The sequence below is a fragment of the Podarcis bocagei genome (assembly GCF_964188305.1).
Source record: "Podarcis bocagei genome assembly, chromosome: 13".
In the NCBI taxonomy this organism is placed as follows: Eukaryota; Metazoa; Chordata; class Lepidosauria; order Squamata; family Lacertidae; genus Podarcis; species Podarcis bocagei.
In genome coordinates this window covers 52204536-52220441 of record NC_138138.1, presented here as the reverse complement: position 1 = coordinate 52220441, position 15906 = coordinate 52204536, and the positions used below count along the sequence as shown (strand labels likewise).

Here is a 15906-nt window from a genome sequence, read left to right as displayed (position 1 = left end):
CTTCCTGGTTCGGGGTCTCTCTTGCCTTGCAAGGAGGGGAAGAAACTCTGTTGCAACCAAAAAATAAAGATCTACCTTGCTTTCACTGCCTCCTGCCTCCATCTATTCATCTCTGACCGATCAGGGACTTAGGGGACTCAGTCCCTTGGGGGAGTTGGGCAGCAAAATCCAACCACCCCTATTTTTTCTATGTCTCTGTTAACAAGGCCTAGTACAAGACACCCCCCACACACACACCCCACACAATGTCTCGGCATGATGCGAGGTGAAAAGTTGGTTTTCAATTTTTCAAGTCAGCTGCATGCAGTTTCTTCCTTACTTCCAGGCCCACGCTGCTGTCAGTTCTGAAGAAGCTTTTGTGGGTGAGGGAGGTGAAGCCACAAGAGGCTTGGCTGTGGTTAGCTGCTGTTGACAATATTAAACAACATCTAGGCTGTCTCCAAGGCCCCCAAGCTGACTTGTGCACAGGGGCCGGTAGCGACGTGTGGGTGTGTACCTGCCCATACATTTCCTGGCTTGGTCTTTTGGGTTGGGAAATAATAGAATCGGGTATGTCTAGTTTGCAACCTCTTTTGGGGCAGAAGACAGCGATTAGCTGAGGAACCAGCTTTCAAGAAACACTGAGCGAGCATGGCATCTGTGACATTGGTGACAGGTTTGAGACCTCCCTTCTTTCTCTCAGATGGAAAACTCCCCACCTGTTGATATCTCCCCTCCCCAGTTCCTCATGTCTTTTCTCTTCTCTTCTTTCCTGCCAGTCTCTCTCCTGACCCACCTCTGGGGATCGGCCTGTGCAGGTAAAGTTGACTTCTGGTTCTTGCTATGACAATTCCAGCCCGTCTTGGATAGGTGGTGCAGTTAGGAATCACGCTTTAAACGATTGGAGACAACTCTTGCTCATTTAGCAGCTCTGAAACAGGTAGAAATCAACAGGTGGAGCTTTCCAGAGCATGTTGATTAGCCTATCTTCCCCTTTTGGATTTCTGCCTGTTCATCAGTTGCTAAAAGCAGAGAAAGGAACTTTGCAGGAATAAGGTGGGACTCTCGATAGCGGCAGCAAATTCAAGGCTGCAGGCCACTGCCTTCAGTGGGTCTTCTCCATATGTGACTAAGATTGGAGACAACCCATTAACTCAAATTAACACAGAGCAAACTAAAAGAAGTTGTTGTTGTTGTTTAGTTGTTTAGTCGTGTCCGACTCTTCGTGACCCCCTGGACCAGAGCACGCCAGGCACTCCTCTCTTCCACTGCCTCCCGCAGTTTGGTCAAACTCATGCTGGTAGCTTTGAGAACACTGTCCCACCATCTCGTCCTCTGTCGTCCCCTTCTCCTTGGGCCCTCCATCTTTCCCAACATCAGGGTCTTTTTCAGGGAGTCTTCTCTTCTTATGAGACGGCCAAAGTATTGGATCCTCAGCTTCCAGTCCTTCCAGTGAGCACTCAGGGCTGATTTCCTTCAGAATGGAGAGGTTTGGTCTTCTTGCAGTCCATGGGACTCTCAAGAGTCTCCTCCAGCACCATAATTCAAAAGAAAGAAGTTACTGGCATATAATTTATGGTTATCATTATACCATAAATTATTATACCATAAATCAGAACCAGCTTTCTTTATTCTGTATGAAGAAGGTGTCAGAAGGTGGAGTTTCATATTTGCATTTCCCCATTGCTTTTCTGCAAATATAATAGAGATTACAAATTCTTTGAGACAGCTGAATTGAGATTTAAAAACTTGTACACTCTATCTTAATTTGATAAGGTACTCGCCTTGTGTGTAAAGAAAAGGAAAAATAAAATAACGAAACAGATCCTGTACTTAGCAATGTCAACTTGGAGAATGGTGGAATTAGTTTAACTAGGATGGAATGAATTATGGGGCAGATGGGGGATGTGATCTCTGATTTTTCCCCATTCCAATGACTGATTAAAAAGCTCATTTCTATTGCTGTATAATTAAGGCAAATAATGCACTAATTGCACCCACTCCTACTCTTAAATCCTTGTGTAAGAAGTCTATAAATAGAAGGGGAAGAATAATCCAGAAATTGAATGTGAAATAACTAAATCCAAAATTGCTTGCAAAATGACAATTTTCAACTTGCCACACCAAAAAGAACATTTAAACCCAGAATCCGGGAGGCGGAAATGAGGGTGTGGGTGGGAATGAAGTAAAACTGAAAAATGGGTTGGGGAGGTGAATGGAAAAGTCTTTTTCACACAAAGAGGCCTTTATTTGAAAGGCTGGTAGTGGAATTTTGTTTTGATGCATAAACTCGATAAAACTGGCCCATTACAGAAATTATATATGGTGGTGGATAAACCCAACTGCCCAAGGTTGGGTTAGTCTTTTTTAACGATTAGAGTAAATAATTAGCATAAACATCTAATTTCATTTCCAAATGTCTCCTAAAGTTGTATGAGAGACGGGCAATCTGCCATTTTCAGTTGTTGTTTTTTTCATTTTACCAGTCTCAAATCCCCCATGTTTTCACATCCGGCTTCTGATGTTTTTAAGTCCTCGTGAAAATTCATCAGCTTTAAAGTGCGAATTTCTCGTGATATACCCATTCTTATACAATTTTGCCTAACATACACATTTCTGCAGATGAATCTTCTCCGATATAATGCATTTTTGTATGCTGTTTTCATAATATATATACCGGGTGTCATCAGCATACTGGTGACACCGAACCCTCAAACTCTGGACAACCTCTTCCAGCAGTTTCATGTAAATGTTAAATAGCATGGAGGACATGAAGGAAGGAAGGAACAGAGCAGTTGTAAAATAGGGCTTTCAAGTCCCACCCCAGCAAGGCAACCCAGGAGGATACCATGGCTGATGGTATCAAAAGCCCCCAAGAAGTCCAGCAGAACCAACAGGGACACATTCCCCCTGTCTAGTTCTCTCTAGGCATTGTTCAAAGATAGTGTTATAAGAAAAAAAACCTGCTCCTTTTCCCTTATGGGGTATCCAAGAGCCCGTATAGAGTCCTTACGTGGGTTCCTTATTGGTAGGAGAAAATTACAGAGGCCAACCAGAGTACAGTGGTGCCTCGCAAGATGAAAAGAATCCGTTCTGTGATTCTCTTTGTCTAACGGTTTTTTCGTCTTGCGAAGCAAGCCCATTGACGGATTAGCGGATTAGCGGCTTTTAGCGGCTTTTAGCGGCTTATCTGCTGATCGGATCAACTGATAAGCAGCTTAGCGGCTTAGAAAAAGGGGGGGAGGAAAAAAAACCAGCAGGAACTCGCAAGACATTGTCGTCTTGCAAAGCAAGCCCATAGGAAATTCGTTTTGCAAAGCACCTCCAAAACGGAAAACTCTTTCCTCTAGCGAGTTTTCCGTCTTGCGAGGCATTCGTCTTGCGGGGCACCACTGTATATTGAGAAACAAAGCAGCTAGTAAGACTGATCTTTATTAAAACTGTTGCAATAGTGTCCCCGCTCACCACATGCAGAAGGGACCCAGAACAATGGTATGCAAGCCCTTATATAGACTTTTGAAACTGCCCACCCTGTAGCCAGAGACCACCCCCAAAATACCATGCATACATCACAGAAGAGGGTTGTCTACAGCAGAAATCCTGTTTGCCAGGATATCTGTTACTGGTCACTGATTGCATTACCTGGGCAGCCTGGCCATTCTTTCGTGGTGTTTAATACTTTTAATTCCTGAATCCAGGTCCCAGGCTCACCCTATGAGCCTTTTAAGACAGGATTTGTAAGCGAAAAGAGAATTGGAAGGCTTTCCCCATTTGCCTTCCTTACTGCAGAGGAACATCTGAGGTCATTGGGAGAGTCAAAATGGCTTCAGGATTGCTCTCTGATACTATTTCAGACACATGGTTTATATGTGTTTGCCTTGTACATTTGTGAACATTTATTTTATATCTGAGATCTTCGAATTCTTATAACAATAGAAAGAACAGAAGCACGGCAATAGGCTGAGGCTACGTTTTGAGTGATTGTAGAAACCACACACACCACAATAGTGTTGGTCTGGTTTGAAGAGTGTGGCTGGTGTGGCTCGTGAGCGATGGGAGTCTCTTAACAGTTCAGCTGGTAAAGTCGGTTTCCTTGTGTTCCCTTTTCTATTCGACTGTAAGCCTCAACCCAGGGACTGACTTATGGGAACATTTTGACTCATGGGTGCAGGGACACCTTTAGGTAGGGATGGAGAAGGCCCCTGCCTGAAATCTTAGAGAGTCACACCCAGTTCATGTAGACAACACTGATCAAGGTGGACCAATGGCCTAACCAGGGAGAAATTATTCAGACCCACAGAGAAACAGGGAGGGGCTGGCTTGGCACCATCCTGGTCCTTGCCTGTTCTGCCCTCCCAGCTGGCAGGTGTGTGTGCTTTGTGCTGCAACAGTTTGTTTGACCTTTGGAATACCTGGCTGCAAGTAAGAGTGTTTGTGCTGTTCACAGTATGGGTTACCATTTGATCGCTGGCTGAGTGATTGCAGATTGGGCAGGCTGTGGCCTTGCAGTGGCGTAGCGTGGGTTGTCAGCACCCGGGGCAAGGCAAGTAATTTGCACCCCCTAACCCGTGGATTTGCGCCCCCTAACCCTAACCCCCAGATGGTGCGGCCGGCCCCCCCTGCACCCTCCACGCTACGCCACTGTGGCCTTGATACAAAAGTGCCTAACTTTAGCAGAAATTGCTTGCCAAAATTGGTATTTTAGTCCAAACGGCATACAAAAATGTGTTTTCTGGGGAGAAAATTGCACGAAGATGCTGATGAATTTTCTATATATTTATATAATTTTATTACGTTTTCTGTTTTACAGTTTAAAATATTCATTTTACATCCTTAAGATATCAACTACTTCCCTTCTTCTCTTACCATGGTTCATTTTACATATCACAAATCCCTGCATATTTTACAAAAACTATGCCATTCAGTCTTCCATTATTGCATCCATCAAAACTTATTTACACTGTTGAATTTATCTTAATGCTGCTAATGTTTTCAGGTGTACACAGTTATTTCCCATATATTAAATAAACATTTTTCAGTCTTCTTTAAGCGTATGCTCTTCTTGTTCTCTTATTCTATATGTTAAGTCTGCAAGTTGTGCATACAGTGGTACCTTGGTTCTCAAACTTAATGCCTTCCAAAAATCTGTTCCAAAACCAAAGTGTTCCAAAACCAAGGTGCACTTTGCCATAGAAAGTATTGCAAAATGGATTAATCCATTCCAGCCTTTATAAACAACCCCTAAGACAGCAATTTAACATGAATTTCACTATCTAACAAGACCACCGATCCATAAAATGAAAGCAATAAACAATGTACTGCAGTCACACAATCAATCAATCAATCAATCAATCAGTAGCTGCACTGGGTTCCACACAGTCTCAAAAACAAAACAAAAAGAGCCACAAAAACAAAAAAGGCAAAAGAAATAGCAAAAACAGACAGACCTCAGCGTAACACTCAAAACGGAGCACATTTGGCTTCCGAAAAAAGTTTGCAAACCGGAACACTTACTTCTGGGTTTGCAGTGTTTGGGTTCCAAGTTGTTTGAGTACCAAGGTCTTTGAGAACCAAGGTACCACTGTATTCTGTCAACCTAAGTTGCCATTTTTCTTTGGTTGGGACCTCGCTCATTTTCCATTTGGGGGCTAACAAAACACGGGCCGCAGTAGTGGCATACATAAATGCTGATGGATTTTCATGACGTTTCTTAAAAACTGCACTGTGGATTCCTGTAGAAATGTAGAGAACTGGAATAATGAGAAACGCAGTAAAACCGAATCTGACAGATCCGTCTATCCTTAGGCCTGACAGTTTCCTTTGTGTATTTCCTGATCCATTCCTCCAATGTTCTCTGTGTTCCTCCCCTTTGTTCTCAGGCTACCCTCCTCCTCCCAGATTCTCTGTGTGCCCCAAACAAGACATCTACAGAACTGGCGAACTGATAAACTTCACGTGCTCCACTCCTGACCACCGTAACATATCCGGAGTCACCTTTTTCGGTCACCAATGGATACTGTATTTCCAGAAGCCTCCGTCCTCTGGGGGGGCATTCACACATGCCCTGCGCCTGTCTCCCCAAGACAGCGGCGAGTATTCCTGTACCTACAATGTTATACAATCGAGAGAGCAATCGCAGGGAAGCAACTCCATCCATATTGCAGTGATGGGTGAGGCCTCCTTTTTCGGGGTACGTCTCTTGGAAGGGGCAAGAGGGAGCCCAGGCAGACTTTGGGCGAGAAAATGTGCTTAGCAGAATCCAAATACACGCTGAGAAGCAGGCTTTTCCATTCAATCTTTTCATATGAGTAACCTTTTCACACCCCTCTTTTCTTCCGTGTTTTGTTTCTGCAACACCATCAGTATATGTAATAATAATAATAATAATAATAATAATAATAATAATAATAAACTTTTATTTATATCCCGCCCTTCCTAGCAGAAGTCAGGCTCAGGGCGGCTAACATCAAATATATAATATTGGTATGTCCAAATTAAAACATGTCCCTGCCCCCATGGGTGTGAGAGAAATAACAAAGGGAGAGGAAGGGAAGTTAAAAAATTACTCATGAGTAGGAATTCAGGGAGATGTTTTAGAGCAGTGGATCTCAACCTGTGGGGCCCCAGATGTTGTTGGACTACAACTCCCATCATCCCTGACCACTGGTCATGCTGGCTAGGAATGATGGGAGTTGTAGTCCAACTATATCTGGGGATCCACAGGTTGAGAAACACTCTTTTAGAGGGATGTAAGGACACAACAGTTCATGACCTGTGAAAGAGGTCCCTTCTCATTTCCTACTCCCGAAGTGTGATGTTCTCAGCCTTCCTACTGTAAGACCTTTCCGTTGCATCAGCGGAGGGGTGAGGCTTCTCTACATCTTCCTGGAAGCTTTCGTGTCAGTACTTCCATGTTCCCCATCTCCTCCAGTTCAGTACCCATCATTCCAAGCAACAATGATTCGTACTGGCCCCAAACCCACAAACTCTGTCCCTCAACTTGGGCAAAATACTGGACTGCCCCAGTCCATCTATGTGGACCTTGGCCTCAATCATTTTGATTCAGGAAGACAGGAAGTTCCCTTATACTGAATCATGTGGGAATGTTGTGGGTAGCAGGAAATGATTTTTTTGATTAAATATTATCCTTCCTAACTCATGCTGGTTAGTTTATTCATATAGCAGAGTACATCCCCCTCTTTACACAGCAGGAAGTGACTTGCAGATTCGTTAGAATCTCTTAAATTCTATTATTCCTGGTAAGACCCCTTGGATTCCCTCCTAAAAGAATAAAAATACAACAGTCTTCTTTTTAAAGCAATGAGAAGTTTACTCACATTCAGTTCACAATTGGGTCCCTGAAGGCAGGATTTAGCTTAAGAGTTATAGATGAGGGTTTGAGTTCGTCCCATATGGGAACTCATCCCACATGGTGCTGGCTGAGGGAAATTCCCAGCCCTACCTGGAAATGCGAGGGATTGAATCTAGGACAAGCAGATAGATGATCTGCCACTGAGCCACAGCTTTTCCTCATCTTGTGGTCCCTCCTAACCCCCTCTCCTTTGTGGCTGGCTCCTCCAGATCCTCTTCCTCCTCCAGTACTGAAAATGGACCCTCCGTCCAGAGTGGTGAACAAAGGAGACCCCTTGCTCCTCACTTGCTTGGCCAAAGGAGGCGGCATGGAGAAAAGATTCCATTTCTTCAGGGATGGTGTTGAGATGATCTCCGACAGCGGTGGGTCCCTGCGGTTCTCCAGAGAACATGGGGGTGCCTCCGCAGGTGTGTCTGTCAACATCCTGAAGGCTAAGCTCAACCACACCGGGGAATTTGCCTGCAGGTATGAGGAAAAAACGAGCAGGGGGTGGATCGTCTCTCCGTGGAGTCAGAAGGTGTACCTCACAGGTGAGTGGTTTCCAACTGGTGGCAATAGTTGGGGGTTAGGGTCTGCTTTAGCTTTGGGACCCTCCCCCCTTTGATGTTTGAGTTCAAAGCCCCCCATAGGCTTTGTGGGGTGTAATCCATGAAAGGCAGTCAAGTACAACATTCCTTGAAATGCTAGAGAAGACATGCGAGGGGATGTTTGCTCCAGCCAGTCGAAACTTCCTGTTCCTCCTGGCTGGAGCATCCATCCCTTTGCATGTGATAGAAGGTGGGTGTGACTTAAGCTGTCCAGGTAACAAAAGGACAAGTCACGCAGCAACCTTTCCCTTTTTTGACTTCCTTCCTCTTTTGACCAGCTTGTAGCTAAGACTGCTCTGCTAGCAGAAGCACTGGGATTGTTCCTCCTTATGGGGTAGATTCCACATGTACATATTTGTAACTAAGTCTGCCTTCAGGAATCCAACTGTGAACTGATGTAAGTAAACTTCTTTTATTGACTTTGAATAAGATTGTGGCGTCTTTATTCTTTTAAGAGGGATTCAAGGGAACTTACCAGGAGCGTACAATTCAATCCGAAGACAGAACGAATTGTATAATAGCGAGAGGCTCGCACGAGCCTGCAACCAGCTATCTGCTGTGCATGTAAAAAGGGGGAATGTAACTCTGCTAAGTAAAGGAACTTGCTAGCATAAGTTAGGAAGGATACAGTGGTGCCTCGCAAGACGAAAAGAATCCGTTCTGAGAGTCTCTTCGTCTAGCGGTTTTTTCGTCTTGCGAAGCAAGCCCATTGACGGATTAGCGGATTAGCGCTATTAGCGGCTTTTAGCAGCTTTTAGCGGCTTATCGGATCAGCTGATAAGCGGCTTAGCGGCTTAGAAAAGGGGGGGAGGGGGGAAACCGCAGGAACTCGCAAGACATTTTCATCTTGCGAAGCAAGCCCACAGGAGATTCGTTTTGCGAAGCACCTCCAAAACGGAAAACTCTTTCGTCTTGCGAGTTTTCCGTCTTGCGAGGCATTCGTCTTGCGGGGCACCACTGTATTAATAAACAATATATCCTCTCCTGCCACCCTGAACATTCCCACAGCTGATGGGGTCCAAAGGAAAGCAAAGCAAGACGTTTGGCACCAGCTTGGCTGCAGGAGTTGCCAGAAGGAGTACAAGGCCCCGTCCAACCGCCTTAGGGACTTTTTAGGGTTTCCTCTTGAGCCTTTTCTTCTCCCCAAGATATCCCGCATGGCAGCGGAGGTTGAGGGTCAGAGTCCCCTTCCCAAGCCCCACCTGCCCCTCACTTCTCTCTACAGCATGTGCAGTGGTTCCCATCTGTGGAATGCTCTCCCCAGGTAAGAGCGCCTGGTGCCTTCATTATACACCTTTTGGCACCAGGCAAAAACGTTCCCTTTTAACCAGACCTTTGGTTGATCTGTTTGACATCCCATACCCTTTAAGATGTAGCTCTTTTCTGGGGGGGGGGTGTTTATTCTGATTATGTATGTTGTGATCTTTTCTGTGAACCACCCTGAGAGCTCTGGGTATAGGGTGGCATATAATTTCAATACTACTACTACTACTACTAATAATAATAATAATAATAATAATAATATGCAGAAACCGCCTTCTTGACTGTCGGACCCACTATTTGGAGCCTGTCTTCACATGCACTTTAATTTGCAAAACAAATCCTATTTTATATTAAAACAGGCATTATAAACAGATGGTGATATTAGCTTGTATGATCACTGTGTTTTTAACTTCAGTGAATTACTGTTATTGTGTCTTCAACAGCAATGGCTACAATGGAGTCCGTCCCCCCCCCCCAATTATTCATGCCAACAGCTGAATCCCCTTCTTTCCTTTCTGCAGTTTGGGCACCAAATCCCTCTTCTCCACCCCTGCTATATGCATGTTTGGCAATTCCACTGGCGATCCTGATGGTCCCTCTTGCTTTTTACTGCACGAGAAGGAATAGAGGTAGGTGATGCTGAGAACTGTGGCCCTCTCCTGTCATTTCCTATTAGGGGATGGTGCTCTACTCTGCGTCACGAGAGTGGTGGTCATGGAAGCAGTGTTGGTTAAAAGCAAGCATTTATTTTGTCTTCCTTCATATTGGATGTGGTTAGGGTGTGGGAGGGAGCCTTGCCTGTATCTGTCCTGTGGAACTCCCAGCCACAAGAGGTTTATTTTCAGGACCAGCCCTGTCTCACATCTTTCTTCTCTTTTCTCTCTCCATTTCCACTTTGGAAGCGTTGAAATCCGAACAGGAAAACAGGGAAGAAGCAAATTCCGAGTACCTTGAAATGTTCAGCGCCACTAGGAAGCCTCAGAGGTAATGGCAACTAATGCTGGTATAACACTGGTGTGATGTGTGTCTTCATAATTTCTTATTTATTTAAAGCATTTCTTCCAAAAAGTGTTACTAGACTGGCCGACCAAAATAACAATGGTCGTGGCACACAAGAAGGGAGGAGCGAAAGAGCCAGCTCAGGCAGCAGTTCAGTTCTTAAAGTTTTGAACATAGTTGGAGGCAAAGAGCACCCACAAACTATGCAAGGAGTTTCCAGAGGGGAGGAAAACTTGAACCCAGAGCCTGGCAACCTGGAAATGCAGGAGAGGCTTATCAGTCAAGAGAGGGACAATGTATTGTTGGCTGGGAGATAAAAGGATGAAAGGCGACTGGAGGAACAGGCAGCGAGGGGTGTCCCAGGCAGAAAAAGGAGCAAAGAGACCCCACAGGAAGAATCATAGAATTGTAGAATTGGAAGGGACCCAGTGGATCATCTAGTCAAACCCCCCTGCAATGGAGGGAAATGCAGCTGCCCCATATGGGGATCAAACCTGCAACTTTGGCATAATCAGCGCCACGCTCTAGCCAACTGAGCTATCCAGGAAGAAGGACTGATAGGACAAGTTTGAGGGTGGCAGATAAGGAGGGGAAAATACATTTAATTTTTTTTTTTTAATTGTCCAGTAGCACCTTAGAGACCAACTAAGTTTGTTATTGGTATGAGCTTTCGTGTGCATGCACACTTCTTCAGATACACTGAAACAGAAGTCACCAGACCTTTATATATAGTGAGAGGGTGGGGAGGGATATTACTTAGAAGTTTGGTGGGAATGGGTGATTGGCTGATAGGTGTGGTAAACCGACTGTTTACCACTATCAGCCAATCACTCATTCCCACCACCCTTCTGAGTAATACCCCTCCCTGTCTCACTACATATAAGGGTCTGGTGACTTCTGTTTCAGTGTATCTGAAGAAGTGTGCATGCTCACGAAAGCTCATACCAATAACAAACTTAGTTGGTCTCTAAGGTGCTACTGGACAATTTTTTAATTTTTATATATATATTTCTACTGCGTCAGACCAACACCGCTACCTACCTGATTCAGGAGGAGGAAATGACTGGCATATTGGAGAGAAGGAAAGATGTCTGTAAGGGATGGGGTGGCTGGGACAGGGACAGAGCCAGTGGACAGGGAAAGTTGGGGGCAGAAGGGGCAAAGGGAGCAGAGCAGGATTCCAGGTTGCCGGAGGCTGGGCTAGATGACCCTTGGGGGTTCCCTTTAATTCTTTGATTCTATGATTCTAATGTCTATTCTGGACCCAGGAGGGCAGGCAGCTCCTGCTACATGGTTCTGTCCTCAGACAGATGGTTGATGGCCGTTTGGACTTCTCACAAGAGGGGGATTCCTTGAGTTACTTGGCCCTTCACCTTTGCTGTGAGATGCTATGCGTTTTCTCTGTGTAAGAAACTGGGACGGAAACTGTGGAAACATTTTAAAATAGAATAAAATAGTTTAGCGAGGTTATTTCCCCCTCCATTCATGACTGGGATTGGGAGATTCTTCCTGTCTTTCATATTGAAACCATCACTTCCTCCATGAAACCTTTGACAATACAATAACTGCCCCCCCCCAATTTCTATTTAAGGAAATAGAAACTGAGCTATGGGATTGGCTGCTACAGGATGTGGTTTAGATGCCTTTTGAAAAGAGGTACAGTCGTGAAGAATATTCTACCAAAACATTTTAGTCATGACAGCTAAGTAGATCTTCATTGTGCAGAAGCAGTCTACCTCTGAATTGCTGTGCACTGGAGATAAGGAAAAGAGGAGGGAGGCCTGTTTGTGAGTTGCCCAGGAGTGTCCAGCTGGCTGCTGTCAAAACTGAATGAAGCGAACCCTCAATTTGCTCCCAACAGGCTTGGGGGGATCACCATTCTTTGAACATGTCCCTCAATTTCCTTCTCCTTTTCAGGACTCAGACGCCTTTTACTGCCTTGCCACCCCCTGCTCTGCCTCAGCCCCCAATATCGCAATCATGGATGGAGAGTGGAGCCAAACCGGCCGAAGACCAGGAGGAAGGTCTCTACAACAACATTCCCCGTCAGGGCAAGAAGAGAGCAGAACGATACAGAGATTCTGAAGAAGACTGAGCCATCGGGGAGATTAAAATATTCAGATGGGGATTTACAACCAGGGAGATGGGGTGGAAGGGGTCAGGGAAGAGGGCAGTGTTTTGCCTTTCTCTGCGTAGTCCAGCATACGGCTTGACTCACTTTCTGCAGCACTTTCCTCAAGAGCAGGGGTCAGCAAACTTTTTCAGCAGGCGGCCGGTCCACTGTCCCTCAGACCTTGTGGGGGACCGGACTATATTTTGAAGGAAAATATATGAACGAATTCCTATGCCCCACAAATAACCCAGAAATGCATTTTAAATAAAAGAACACATTCTACTCATGTAAAAACACGCAGATTACTGGACTGTCCACGGGCCGGGTTTAGAAGGCAATTGGGCCTTTTCCATTCTCATTTTAATCTTCTGACATATCCAAGTACAGCCCACCCAATCATCCCCTGACCATTGACCATGGTGGCTTGGACAGATACATTTTGGTCCAACAACAACTGGAAGGCTACAGGTTCCCCCAGCCTTGTTCTAGGTAGAGGACAGAGGGCCTTCTTGGTAGTGGCGCCCTCCCTGTGGAATGCCCTCCCTTCAGATGTCAAGGAAATAAACACCTATCTGACTTTTGGAGGACATCTGAAGGCAGCCCTGTTTAGGAAAGTTTTAAAGACGATGTTTTTAGATATGCTGTAAACTGCCCAGATGGGCGGGATATAAATAATAAAATTATTATTATTATTATTATTATTATTATTATTAGAAAGAATTGCAATAGCTAGATGTGCCATTGGAAGCTTATGTCCTCTGGCCTTGCTCAAGGTTAATCCAAGGATACAATCTGAGAGATTGCGTGTTCCAACATAAATGCCAAATTGTGAGAGTGTTGCAACATAAACTCTGCAACAGGTGGCAGCAGCGACAAATTTAAAATAGACTCTCAATACTTCAGCCAACCAGCAGGTGAAAGCAAAGCATCTCCAATAGATCCTTCTGGTGTCTGAAGCATCAGCTAGTCAGAAACCCAAGCAGGATGGAGGACTTTTAAACAAGGGCATTTGCGAGGGATTGGCGGAGGAGACTGAAGAGAGTGAGCTTGTGCCTTTTGGATTAAGGCTGGTTGCTTCTCTGAGCTGTTTGGAGCCTTATTTGTGAGTTTGGCTGTGGGTGTGGCTGTGTGCTCTGCTAGAATTTCAATAGCGACAAATGTCAAGTTCTGACTTGGGCAGCTGCATCAGTACAGTGGTACCTCGGGTTAAGTACCGTACTTAATTCGTTCCGGAGGTCCGTTCTTAAAATGAAACTGTTCTTAACCTGAAGCACCACTTTAGCTAATGGGGCCTCCTACTGCTGCCGCGCCGCCGGAGCACGATTTCTGTTCTCATCCTGAAGCAAATTCTTAACCTGAAGCACTATTTCTGGATTAGCGGTGTCTGTAACCTGAAGTGTATGTAACCTGAAGCGTATGTAACCTGAGGTACCACTGTATAAGCTGGGGGCATCAGGCTTGCCGGGGGTACATGTGAAAAGGATCTAGGGGTCTTAGTAGACCACAGGCTTAACATGAGTTAACGGGGTCATACGGCAGAAAAAGAAAAAGAAGAAAAGCTAATGCTATTCTAAAAAAAAGGTAAAGGGACCCCTGACCATTAGGTCCAGTTGTGGCCGACTCTGGGGTTGCGGCGCTCATCCCGCTTTATTGGCCGAGGGAGCCGGCGTACAGCTTCCGGGTCATGTGGCCAGCATGACTAAGCCGCTTCTGGCGAACCAGAGCAGCGCATGGAAACGCCGTTTACCTTCCTGCTGGAGTGGTACCTATTTATCTACTTGCACTTTGACGTGCTTTCAAACTGCTAGGTTGGCAGGAGCAGGGACCGAGCAACGGGAGCTCACCCCGTCGCAGGGATTCGAACTGCCGACCTTCTGATCGGCACGTCCTAGGCTCTGTGGTTTAACCCACAGCGCCACCCGCATCCCTCAATGCTATTCTAGGCTGCAGCAACAGAAGTACAGTGTCCATATCAAGGGAGCTCATAGTATCACCCTCTTCTGCCCGGGTCAAACTCCACCTGAAGTATTGTGTCCAGTTCTGGGCACCACAATTTAAGAAGGATATCAAGAAGCTGGAAAGTGGGCAAAGGAGGGCAACCAAGATGATCAGGGGTCTGGAAACCAAGGCTTAGGAGAAATCATTTTGAGGGAATTGGGTATGTTTAGGCTGGAAAAGAGGAGACTGAGAAGGGAGATGATCTTCAAATATCTAAAGTGCTGGGAGATGGAGCAAGCTTGTTTTCTCCTGCTCTGGAGGGTGGGACCCAAAGCAAGTGCTTCAAGTTACAAGAAAGGAGATTCTGACTCAACATCAGGAATAACTTTTTGAGGGTAAGAGCTGTTTGACAGCGGAACGGACTCCCTTGGGCGGTGGTGGATTCTCCTTCACTGGTGGTTTTTGTTGTGACATGGGGTTTGTGATTTCAGCTCTCTTGACATAATATGCTGGAGACAGTTCTCTAGTAACACTTCTTTATTAAAGCAAACAAGACTAAAGACTGGGGAGAGGAAAGCTACATTTATAGGGACAGGGAACTAGCTAGAAAGGATACATTTTGGAGGGAACAATATCAGGCAATCACAGTCCTGCCTTTTGGAGGGAACCAATAAGACAGAGGATCCAAATGTTGTTGTTGTTGTTGTTTAGTCGTTTAGTCGTGTCCGACTCTTCGTGACCCCCTGGACCAGAGCACACCAGGCCCTCCTGTCTTCCACTGCCTCCCGCAGTTTGATCAAACTCATGCTGGCAGCTTCAAGAACACTATCCAACCATCTTGTCCTCCATCGTCCCCTTCTCCTTGTGCCCTCCATCTTTCCCAACATCAGGGTCTTTTCCAGGGAGTCTTCTCTTCTCATGAGGTGGCCAAAGTCTTGGAGCCTCAGCTTCAGGATCTGTCCTTCCAGTGAGCACTCAGGGCTGATTTCCTTCAGAATGGAGAGGTTTGATCTTCTTGCAGTCCATGGGACTCTCAAGAGTCTCCTCCAGCACCAGAATTCAAAAGCATCCATTCTTCGAATACAGCAGCTTAAATGAACCAATAGTAGCTGTACCCTTTGAAACCAAATGGCAGTTACTTTACCCTAATGCAAATACAGACAATAATAATACAGATATAAAATCCTTTGACTCAATACACAACAGTTTTTAAGTAGAGGTTGGATGGCCGTCTGTCATGGATGCTTTAGCTAAGATTCCTGTATTTCCGGGGGCTGGACTCAGTTCTAGAATTCTTTTCTCTCTTTTTGGGGGCAAAGTAATAATCATAAATAAATCAGAATAAAAATGTGCGCCCCGCCACCAAGATCATTCCATTGCAACTATCCAGACTCCCAAAATTTCAACACCTCTTGTGATGCTTTGACCCCTTTCCGTTTAAGCAGTACAAATTCCGCAAACACCTTCCATATCTCCTCAAAATAATTTCTCCTGCATATTCCCTGCCTTACCTTAATAGCACATGTTAATTTATCATTCATAGCTATACCCCACACTTCTTTATACCATTCTTCCATTTTATATTCTGCTTGCCCCTTGCACTTCCTAGCTATAATACTTTGTGCAGCTGTCATTAAAATTTGCGAGCAAGTCCT

General features: G+C 45.2%; 2 protein-coding genes and 1 long non-coding RNA gene across 6 annotated transcripts in view; 1 reads left to right on the top strand and 2 right to left on the bottom strand.

Annotated features, from left to right (window-relative positions):
- LOC308572205 (uncharacterized protein) overlaps nt 1-15906 on the bottom strand; it is a 132673-nt gene that overhangs the window by 49164 nt on the left and 67603 nt on the right. The gene's annotated exons all lie outside the window — the stretch shown is intronic.
- Nucleotides 554-12960, top strand: LOC308572136 (roundabout homolog 1-like; the record flags this gene model as incomplete). Of its 4 annotated transcripts, XM_081168054.1 has the most annotated exons (7): nt 554-655; nt 759-797; nt 5859-6149; nt 7561-7881; nt 9723-9830; nt 10104-10185; nt 12118-12960. In XM_081168054.1, the coding sequence occupies 7 exons, from the start codon at nt 631-633 to the stop codon at nt 12293-12295; spliced, it is 1044 nt and encodes a 347-aa protein (XP_081024180.1). In that variant the 3' UTR covers nt 12296-12960. The 4 variants fall into 4 exon arrangements, with proteins under 4 accessions (XP_081024180.1, XP_081024181.1, XP_081024179.1 ...); XM_081168055.1 differs by lacking the exon at nt 759-797 and having other exon boundaries at nt 586-655; XM_081168053.1 differs by lacking the exon at nt 554-655 and having other exon boundaries at nt 683-797.
- On the bottom strand, nt 8560-11686 carry LOC308572312. Its single transcript, XR_014001702.1, has 4 exons — nt 11574-11686; nt 9472-10454; nt 8910-9157; nt 8560-8574 (listed from the first exon to the last, which is right to left on the bottom strand). It is a non-coding gene; the product is annotated as an uncharacterized lncRNA (long non-coding RNA).